Source organism: Ochotona curzoniae, unplaced genomic scaffold (assembly GCF_017591425.1).
Source record: "Ochotona curzoniae isolate NIBS_2020 unplaced genomic scaffold, NIBS_Ocur_1.0 contig_4792, whole genome shotgun sequence".
NCBI classification, from domain to species: Eukaryota; Metazoa; Chordata; class Mammalia; order Lagomorpha; family Ochotonidae; genus Ochotona; species Ochotona curzoniae.
In genome coordinates this window covers 10701483-10712081 of record NW_024466389.1, presented here as the reverse complement: position 1 = coordinate 10712081, position 10599 = coordinate 10701483, and the positions used below count along the sequence as shown (strand labels likewise).

The window sequence follows — 10599 nt, the reverse complement described above, 5'->3', positions numbered from 1 at the left end:
CTTCAGCTCAAGCCATTCTACTTCTCAACCCACCTGTTTCTCTGGCCAGGCACATCTTGCACCTTCTCAGACACCTCCCTGGTACTACCAGAACCATCTTCCTGGGTATTTTCCCAACTGTGTGACCCAGCGGCTGGGGTTTGGGAAGGTGCACAAATGGCTCACAGGGAGAGCCAACCCCTCTGCAGACAGGGACCGGCCCGAGGGGCCCCTGGGGTCACCAGGCCCTTGGAACTCTGCTTGTGATAAGGCAATGCACCCCTGAGCCTTGGTGGGGTCCTGGGGAGGCCCCTCCATCCTAAGACTGAGAGAGTTACAATCATCTGTCTCTTTAGAGAGATGCTGATGTCTTCCGCCTTGGGACCCTACGTCCCAGCTCCGTTTGCTGCCGTGGGCTCTGCTGCCCACCACGGGTGCAAGACTCCTCTGAGCTCCCCCTCATAGCGAGTTAGGAGGGTAGACTAGATACACCACTTGGCCGGCTGCATTCCTGGGTCTCCAATTATTCAGGCTCTGCCCACGGAGCCATGAGCGAACAGGCCGGGCACCGATCTTGCCTCTTGGTGTCGAATAGGAGCCTGGCATTGGGGCTGCTAGACCCTGGTCTGAGGCACATCGGAGATGGGCAAGGTCAGGACAGTGGGCAGGAGGGTGCCCCGAGGCGTTGGGAAGCTCTGGAGCTCATTGGGCACAAACCTGGGCGAGATGTGGTCGGCCAGGAAGCAGAGCGTGCGCTGGCGCCCCACACAGTAAATGCGATCGTCCACCACAGCGCACTGGAAGGCATCTGGGTAGGGCGTCCGGACAGTGGCGCACTCATACCAGAGCCGGGTGCTGGCGCTGCAACGGTACACACTGATGCCCAGGCTGCGGTGGAGGTCGAAGCGGTAGAGGAAGCCATTGGCCGCCACCATCTCAGCCGTGCGGTCCCTGCTGCCCCCCGTGGGGCCGGCCCGCCAGCGCTGCTCCTGGACTGAGAAGCGGAGCAGCAGGTAGCGCAGTGTGCCCCCTGTGACAAAAATCTCGTCAGCGCACGCCGTGGCCGTGTGTGCCAGGGCGAATGTGTCGTTGGGGAGCGGCGGGGAGAAGGCCCAGCGGTCCAGCCGGGGGTCATAGCGCTCAACGGTATTCAGACACTCGCCCCCGATGGCGTACAGCTGTCCGGCCAGTGCCACCAGCCGGCAGTGTGGGCGAGCCTGGTTGAGACGACACACCTCACTCCAGATGCCCGTTAGCGGGTTGTAACAGAACACACGGTTCGAGGGCTGGCGCCCGGGCCCCTGGCAGCCGGACACCACGAAGATGTAATTAAACAGACTGCAGATAGCGCAGCCCCAGGACACCGCCTCAGGGGGCAGGTGGGCCAGCAGGTGCCAAGCATCCTTGCTGTCATCATAGCAATAGAGGCGGCCCCACTCTTCCTGGGGACACACGTCGGCCACCACCAGGTGCTTGCGGCCCCGGAGTCGGCGCTTCAGGATGTGGTCCCGCTCAGCTCCGCTCAGGCAGCCGTAGATGTCCGGACTGCGCAACACCTGGAGGTAATTGTCGCTCATCACCTTGTAAGCCGCCTCCTTCAGGGCCTCCAGGTTCTGCCTCTTGGCCAGGGTCAGAACCTCATAGCAATTGCCCAGATCCAGGCGGGTGTCTGGGGCCGAGGCGGGTGTAAGCGGAATGTGGAAGAAGTTGGTTCCAGCCACAAGCTGCACCTGGGGCTCCTCGCTGTTCCTGGGTGAATCGGTTGGGGGGTCCTGGGGCCCAAAGCCGTCTAGCTGCAGCTGCAACTCTGGGTTCTCCACGATCTGAAGAAAACTCTCCTTTCTGCTGAAGCCGTGCGGGGGGCCCGATGGTACAGGCTCCGGGGAGGCGCCTGTTTCCACTCCGCCTTCTGTGTCATCTGCCCGGTCTCCGCCTGGCACTGGCCCAGGGGGCGGAGCCTCAGTCGGGGCTGCAGCCTGGGGGGCCGGCTGGGACATAGCCCGCGAGGTGGATTCCACATAGTAATCGTACACTTTACCCTTCAGCCTGAGCCCTTTCCCTTCCACCTGTTGAATGAAATTCTCCTCCATGCGAACCCGTGCCACGGATGAAAAGGTATATGAGGTGTCACCAGCGCCTTCTTGCTGGTGCAGGGCCAGGCCCATGTCTGAGGCGGCCTGGAGGGCCCCGGCCTCTTCTCTGCTGACCCCTGACACGCGGGTGAAGACCCAATTTGGGTTCATGTCATTACTGCTTTCCGCTGGAGTCACCCAGTGCTGGTGGTCAGGTTCCTGCCCCCCAGGTGCTGGCTGCTCAGGTAGTTTGCCATTCCCCCATGGAGCAGGCTCACCTCCCACACAGCTGCTGCCCACGGCCGCTGTTGCAAGGCTGGCTGGGGCACTTTCAGGTTCACTGCCTTGATAACCGGGGCAGTGGGGAGGGTTGGGCTTACCTCCAAAAGCTGTTCCAGATTCCTGGCTATGGCAGCGCGGGGGCACCTGCTCCGAGTCTGGCCACCCCTTGCCCTGTTCCTCACTGGAGCCTTGGCTCTGGGACCTCCTGTGTCGGGGAGCAGCTCCTGAGGCCAGGACACAGTGGTCTCCCAGGTCCTCACAGTTGCAGTCCTGGGGAGCTCCGGCTCCCTGGCTCACCCTCCGTGGACGGCGTCTCGGCTCTGTCTGCAGCGTTCCTGGAGGAGCCCCCTGAAAAGCAGGTTGCCTGGAGCCCTTTTCTTCCTCTTCAGCTTTGGTCTTGGCATTGCCACTCCCCTGCCGAGCTGGGGCAGGCCTTGACCTGTAGAGTCTGTAGACTGCTGTCACTATGACCAGGGCGGCGGCGGACAGCACCACTTTGCCGGTCAGCTGCATGTCCCAATGCCAGTCCTGGGCCTCTGCTCTGGGGAGCATGCTTCTCAGGCAGGCCTGGGGCTGAGGAATGTCAAGAATCTGATTAATAATTAGCCAATAGGGACGAGTTCCTGGATCCTGCTGCGTGGAGTGGGAGGGAGCTGTAGGCTGGCTCTGGCCAGCTGGCTAAGGAGTTGGAGCCGAGGTGACTTTGAATTGGCAGAGGGTGGCCACAGAACCCCACAGGGTCAGCAGATCTCAAAGGCTGGCCTCCTGCGAGTGCTGGATCCTTCCCTGGGAAGTGAGGGCTGCCCAGGGGCTGAACTTGAAAGCAGTCACTCAAGCTGGCCCTGCAGCCAGAAACTGGGGAAGGTCGGCTGTTGCGAGTGCCCGGCGGGTACAGCAAGGGGAGGAAGCTCTTTGCCAAGCAGTCATCTGATGCCAGGAAGCGCAGGGGGTGGTTAGGTTTTGAGTGAGTGCTTTGTTTTCCCTTTTGCAAATCTAATGGACTGGGAGGCCGGGCTGTGGGAGGCCTGGGCAGGTGGAGCCAGGGAACCTAACTGAGGGAAGGCCCTTACCTGTTGAGATCTGCAGGTCCCAGTTTCCCACACAGGGGCCATGGTTTGGTAGGGGACACAGCAGGGCAGGCCGGAGCCAGGGATGGTGGCCAAGCCACCTGACTGGCCGCCCAACGCCTCTGTCCTCATTTCCTGCTCGACGGGTTTGCTGAGAAACCCTGCTTTGTGGAGAGTGGTCTGGAAAACTCTTGGCATTGTTGGGGTACAGATTAAGACTTGCAATCACCCCTCCCCCAGCCAGACATAGGCCCAGGGAAGACTCTCCCCAGGGTTGTGGGGGGATGCTTGGGTCTAGCTTCTTCAGCTTTGTGACCTCAGGCAAATGACTCGGTGTCTCTGTGCCTCATTTCCTTACGTGCAGCGGGAAGAATGGCCACCGTGGTACTGGGTTTGGTGGTAGGAAGGACAAAACGGGTTAATGGGCGCAAAGGCCTGAGCTCCAAGTCCACGTCCTGGAGCTAGGTAAACATTAGCTGTGCCGCTCTCCTCCCCTCGCCGTCTTTGTCCTGGTTAGCATCCTCAGGCTACTGTGACCCTCGGCAGGGGATCCTCCCTGGCACAGACTGGTCCCACCCCTTCCCTGGCTCAGGCGCTCCAAGGGACTCCAAAGTCAGGGGAGGGAGCTTGCTGCAGAGTGTGGATGTGCGCAAGCTCTCTGAAACATGAAGTAAAGACTTGATCTGGGAGGAAACCTTGACCCTACCCCAGTGTGCACAGTCCTGCAGGCACCAACCGGCTTCAGGACAGCCATGTCTCCCTTACTGTCACATGCCCAGCTGTGCCGCCCCTGGGCAGGGGCACAGGCCAACTTCTCGCCAGGCCAGACCTCTGGGTCTTGGTTGGTTAGCATCCCTCTTCCTGCTGGGAGCCCCTGTGACTCCCAAGTCACCTCCCTCCCCTTGGGTGCCCCATTTCTCTGCTCTTTGTCCAGCCCTTGTCATGTGGGCTGCAGCGCTAGGTGCACTGTGTAGGAAATCTGCTCTCCCTCTGGGTTCTAAGCTCCTGAGGACAAATACAGCCCAGGTCTCAGCTTTGAATCCTGGGGTGGCCAGAAGGGCCCTGCATCACAGGGACAGTGACCAGCAGCAATTGGGACTCTGGGCTGGAAAGGAGTGGCATGGAGGCTCTGGACAAATCACCGCTCAAGGTCCCAGCCCCTGGAGAGACCGAAAGCGACTATCATCTCCATTTTACAGCTGTGCAACTTGCCCTCCCAGGTCACTCTGCTGATAATTGGGAATTTCTGTTCTGTTTGCAGGCTCCAGAGCATCCCACAGCTGACCTCCTAGGTAAGGCCGTGCTCCTCACCTGTCCCAGGGGGAACTCGGGAACAAGTTCTTTTCTCTCCATCAAGGCCAAAGTCATGGTGGTCATGGATCTGACCAACACATGACTCCTTAGAAACACAGGTTTCCAGGCTCCACCCCGAGACAGTCTGAGAGAGAAGGGTTGGAGCGGTGCAGGGGGTGTGTGAGGGGGAGGCGGGAACGGGTTTTCCAACAAATTCTAATTTTTTTTTTCTTTCTTCAAAATTTATTTGAAGAACTCAATTTAGGTCTCCCATGTCAGGGGTGCTGTCAGGACCCCAATGACTTGAGCCCTCACCATTGCCTCCCAGGGTCTATGCTGGCAGGAAGCAGGTGCCAGGAATCGGGCCTCCTCACCAGCGTCTTAACCACCAGGTCAGAAGCTCGTCCTGAAGCTGGCATTAAGTCACCTCGGGGGTTCCCAGTGGGCCTGCCAATGAAAGATGACTTAGCTTTCCTTCCCTCTGCCGGAAGTCCCTGCTCATTCCCGGGGTGGCGGCTGGACAGTCCCTCCCTGAACAATCAAGGGGAACAATGGAGAGGAACAAAGTTCAGGGCGCCAGGCATTGGGGCAGAATCTCGTATTCCCAGGGGTTCAGAGCTGGGATTCTCAGCACCTCGCATCTCCCAGGGGAGCACGCAGGCTCCCCTCTGGCTGCACAGCCCCCAGCCCTCCTCTGAAATGAAGTTTTAGGGTTCCCAAGGGGTGCTCCCCCAGGCAGTGGCCAGGCCACCGCTGTGAGGGTTGGGCACCATCAAGACTCCTGCACCCTGGGATGGAAGGACATGTGACAGACTCTTGGCCAGATGTGACCTGGCATTGTCCTCTCCGTGCCACCAAAGCAGCAGGGCTTGGCGGCTGCTTCTCCCCTGGTGAAGGCATGGTAGTGTCCGCACCTCCAGCTTATCCCCGTTAAAACCAGCAAGCAGGAGTCTGCACTAGAACTGAGGCCCCTGGGTGCACAGGGCTGGGGTACAGGGGGGAAGTGGAGGGGGAAGGAGGACACAGCCCCAGCCCCGAGGGACCTATGTTCCTACAGCAGAAAACGCCTGCATCCTGTATTGTAGTGCCTTGTTTGGGTCCTCATACTGCTTTCAATGCAATTTCTTATAAATGCATGCCCTGGGAGGCAGCCGGTAATGGCTCATGAACTTGGGTCTCTGCCACCTCACGTTGGAGACCTGGACGACATTCTAGGGGTCTGACTTCCATCTGACCTAACCCTGACTGCTGTGGGCCTTTGGAGAAGTGAACCAGCAGATGGAATATCTCTGACATTGCCTGTGATCCTGCCTTTTAAAATATCAATACAAGCCATGATAAAACTGCAGGTGTTACTGTCTTAGGTCTGGAAGGGCTGGCAGGGAGGGGAATGGAGGAGAGAAGCTTGTTACTGTTACTCGCAGTCCTTAGGAGGAGGGGCACAGCAGTGCTGCAGGGCCAATCAGAAGACAGCAGTCTGGAAGTAGGGGGAGAGTGAGGGGCGCCCTGCACTGTGCTTGCCAGGAAGCAATGGCAGAGGTAGGATAGGCAGCTTCAGCTGGTTTGCATAATCTCGGGGTGGGGGGCGGTTCTAGACTGTCTCAGATGTTGGCTACTTGGGCCTGGGGTGGTGAATGCAGAACCAGAGTGTCAGATCCTGGAAAGCTGCCAGGAGCAGGTGTTGGGGGATGGGTTGCTTTGCCTGATAGGTCTCCCCCCCCCCCCCCCCGGGGCTATCTTTGGGGCAGTATTCCCTTTTGTCAAAGAGGTCTCAAATACCAGGAAGCCAAGAAAATACATAGACTGGGAAAGCGCAGAGAGCAGAAGAGTTGGGACTTGGGGGCCTGAGAACTGTTCTCTCCTCTGCCAGGGCTGGGAAGCAAGTACTCGGCTGTACCCTGAGGCTCATGACATTGGGCAGGTGAACACGATGCTCCCACTAGCTGACTTCAAACTCCATAAATTATGGCTTCTCTTCCTCCAAGTCCCTGTTTGGAAAAAGTGAAATGAACAAATGAAGACAGGAGTGAAATTAAAAGATAATTGGAAGTCTATATTGGGCTTCTGTGAATATGCGTGCTTGGTGCCGAGCTGGTCTCCCAGTGTGGGCAGAGAACTCAGAACTCATCCAGTGGCTCAGGGGGAGGATAAAACAGTTGGAGACAAATGCACGCCATGCAAATAAACAGGCTTGGCTTCCGGAGATGAGCTTGCTGTCCCCTCTGCCTGGGGCCTCAGCGCTTACAAGGTTCATTGCTCAGCTGCGGGGAGGCAGGGGGTGGGGAGGCTCTGGGTGGGTGTGGCAGGTGTAGGCCTGATGTGCGGGGGGGGGGGGGGGGGGGGGGGGGGGGCACAGCTGGGAGGGGGTGTGTGAAACATTTGGGCAGGGGTACTGTGTGCAGATGGGGGTAGGCATCTGAGAGACTGGAAAGTACACACACATCCCTGGCACATGCCCAGTGCCATGCCCACAGCCACACCCCTGTAGGAAAGTGGATGTGAAGGTTTGGGGATCAGGAGGGTTGGGGGCAATCCTGGTCCAACAGATGGGGAGACCCAGAGGTGAGCCCGTGGAACTGGGACAGGAACACTAGGCACTGTGACAGGTCCAGGACAACGGCATAGTGCTTCTCTCAGCAAGCACACGAATGGTGGGTTGTACCCAAACCCAGGATCCTTTCCCGTGTTTGCCCTCCCTGACCCAGGCTGGGCTCTTGATGAGTGGCATCCATGGCTGTGGCTCCAGCTGCTGTGCCCTGCACATCCACACCTGCTGATTAATCACCCAGTTCCTTCCATCCTGGTCTTCAAATGGTTTCAGTGCCAACCTCACCCCGCTGCCTGCTTGTTCCCCAGGAGCCCCTGAGCTGTCTGCATGTTTGTAAACTGCAAGTCAACCCTGGTGTGGCAAGCATCTTCTGCACTGGCGCTGACAGGCAGGTAAGTGCCGGGCCTCACCAGGAAATATCTGAAGACTATCTCCCCAAGTCCCTGGTGGGCTCTCTCTCGTGTGAAGCTGCCACAGGGGCTTCAAGGATGCTCACCCAATCAGAATCTGAAGACCAACCCGTGGGCCCGGTGTGGTAACCCAGTGACTAAAGTCCTCGACTTGTATGCACCAGGATCCCATATGGGCTAGTTCTAATTCTGACAGCCTGTTTTCCATCCAGCTCCCTGCTTGTGGCCTGGAAAAGCAGTCGAGGTCCCAAAGCCTTGGGACCCTGCACCCGCGTTGGAGACCCGGAAGAGACTCCTGGCTTGGGATCAGCTCAGCTCTGATTGTTGTGGCCACTTGGGGAGTGAATCATCGGATGGAAGATCTTCCTCTCTGTCTCTCCTCCTCTCTGTATATCTGACTTTCCAATAAAAATAAATAAATCTTTAAAAAAAAAAAAAGACCAACCCGTGTTACGGTGGAATCTCCACGGGGCAGCCACCTACCGAGACCCTGTGCCAGCTCATTCATTCGTTGGCATCCTGTGAAGCCGTCCATTCACACAAGTCCAACAAGTCACTGTCGTGGCTTTTCGTGGCATTGCATCAGGGACTCTGTGTGGCTGTGTTAGCATCCCATTCTACAGATGAGGACAGGATGACCTCTTTGCCGAAGGTCTAGCAGCTCGTGAATATCATGCAGGTGAGGCTCTAAACGGCGTTCCCTTTGACCCCGGGTCCTGTCCCCACCCAGGCTGCCCTGCCGTCTGACGCCCAAGGTCACCGCTGTAGGTTCCTAAGGGAGGGCTGTCATCGTTCTCCAAGGAGACACTCCACTGCCCATCCGGGACGAGCAGAGGCCAGGGGCCGGAGATGCCAGGGTTTTGGAGCAGGCAAGGCAGGCTTCAGCTTCTAAAAGGCCTGGGCAGAGGATTTCAGAGCTGTGGGCATGTCAAGGGGACGAGAAGGTGTCCCACCTCGGATCACACCACGCAGTCCCTGCGGACGTGAGCTAACAGCATATGGGGTGTGCCTGTGAATTTGCTGAGGAAATTGCACAGGCATGGATTGGCAGGTGCTGTGCAAGATGGGAGCATGCATCCTGAATCCTTACCCTGAGGTGGAAGGAACAGAAGCTGAGAAAGCTCCTGGGTGCTGAGTGCTCAGTGTCAGTGGTCACCAGGTTATAGTGATCACCAGAGCAGCAGTAATAGCAACAGCCACGAGCATACGCTGGGCACTTCCCCAGCAGCAGACCCTGCCGTCTGCCGAGGCTGCAGATGCCATTTCTTCCCAGGAGCCCCGTCAAGGTTGGCTAAGATGTGCCCATTCTACAGATGGGAAAACGAAGGTTCAGTTTCTAGCCCCAGGGCAAGTCTATTCTTGTTCAAAGACATTTGTTAGGATCCTGGCTTTTCCACTTGAAAAAACACCACCAGGAGTGACCTGGCAGGCAAAGCTTTCCAGCTCAGCGTTTTGGTCGTGTGAATTTGGATTGTGGGTGATCCTCACCTGTGGTTCAGTGTGTGAGGCCTGGTGAACCCCAAGATCAGTGCCTCATTCCACTGTGATGCCTAGAATCAGTTGCCTGTGGAACCGCCGTGGTCATCAGCAACCTTGCTGTGCTTTATGACCCTGGTCACCTGAGCTCCCGCACCAGCCTTAGGGTGGTCCCCCCAGCCACGGGGTTTCCTCTGTGCCCTGGGGTCCTTTTTGCTTAGACAGGCTGGATGCTATGTGTCTCAGGGGAGTCCTGGCAGGCAGGAGGTGATGTGGCTGGCCAGGATTGGGCCAATGTTCACAGGCTCGGTGGAGAGTTCTGCCCTCTTGGAGGACTGAGGGGTGTGCCCGGCCCTTCAGGGTCTGCATGTTTTGTTGTCATTCAAGGGAATTTCCACAGGCTTCCCAGGCACAGGGTGGTCCCTGTTTGAGAAAGAAGGAATCCAGACACAGAGGGGACTTCGATTTGTTGTTGCCAAGGTACCAGTTCCCACACCTGGAGAGCGAAAGAGGTGACTCCCAGAAAGGTGGCTTCGCCCTCGTGTCCAGCCTCCTCCTCCGCTGTGTTCCCCACATAGCCTGCCCTGCCTGTGCCCTGCCCTGGCTCCCCACCCCTTTGCCCTGCTCCCTCGCTCCAACTGCCAGTGCCTTCCACACAGGGACCCGTGCCCCACTCCCTCTCTTCCAAGCTGGTTCCTGAACTGCCGTTTGCTGCCCTCAGTATGTGCTGTGGCTCCCGTTGCCCTGTCATCACATGGAATGCCTTGCCGCTCCTCCCAGGTCTCCCTGGCGGCCCAGCCTCATCTGTCCCTGCTCCCGAACACCGTTCCGCTCCAGCCAAGCTCATCCACATACTGTCCTCCTGTTCCTGTTATAACACAGCAAACCCCCAGTTCAACATGAGCTCCAGCTGAGTGTGGCTCTTCTGGTGAGGGCCTCCTGGGCGTGCTGTTCTACTCCTCGCTCACACAAAGCTTCACCCACAGCCTCTCTCTACAGCGCCCAGGGCCCTGGGAGGCCTGGTTAACAAGCCCAGAGCTAGGGGCAGGCACACATGAGCCCTAGGGTAAGAGGAGGGTATTTCAAAGGATTGCTGATACATTTGTTTTGGTGTAGATAATTTTTTGAAATGCACTTGTCGTTGTTGTTATTTTGTACATGAACTTCCCAGAACCCCTTCGGAGGCCCTTGCACACATGGATCTTCAAATCCCATCTCCCACTACCTCTCGGACCTCTCCCAATAGGCGTTAGTTCAGTCTGTGCTGTGAGGAACAGGCCTGCCATGGGTGTTCTGCTTTACCTTGAGGGTTCTGGGCTTGCCCCATGGGAACAAAGCGTTTCCTGGTTCAAAAAGTGGAGAATATACTGCATTGTGGCCTCTGAGCCTCAACTTTCTGTAAGAAAAGGCTGGTAACACTTGCTCCTCTGCAAGTTGCATAAAAAATGTAATTTGAATGAAGAAATTGCACT

The 10599-nt window shown here is 57.6% G+C and overlaps 1 protein-coding gene across 1 annotated transcript; it reads right to left on the bottom strand.

Annotated features, from left to right (window-relative positions):
• Positions 1–542: 542 nt before the first annotated feature.
• Positions 543–2885, bottom strand: KLHDC7A (kelch domain containing 7A). Its single transcript, XM_040987699.1, has one exon. The coding sequence runs from the start codon at positions 2883–2885 to the stop codon at positions 594–596; it is 2292 nt and encodes a 763-aa protein (XP_040843633.1). The 3' UTR covers positions 543–593.
• Positions 2886–10599: the final 7714 nt, after the last annotated feature.

Excerpts from the sequence above, each read along its gene's own strand:
- KLHDC7A (XM_040987699.1), bottom strand. The coding sequence starts at position 2,885 with ATGCTCCCCAGAGCAGAGGCCCAGGACTGGCATTGGGACATGCAGCTG.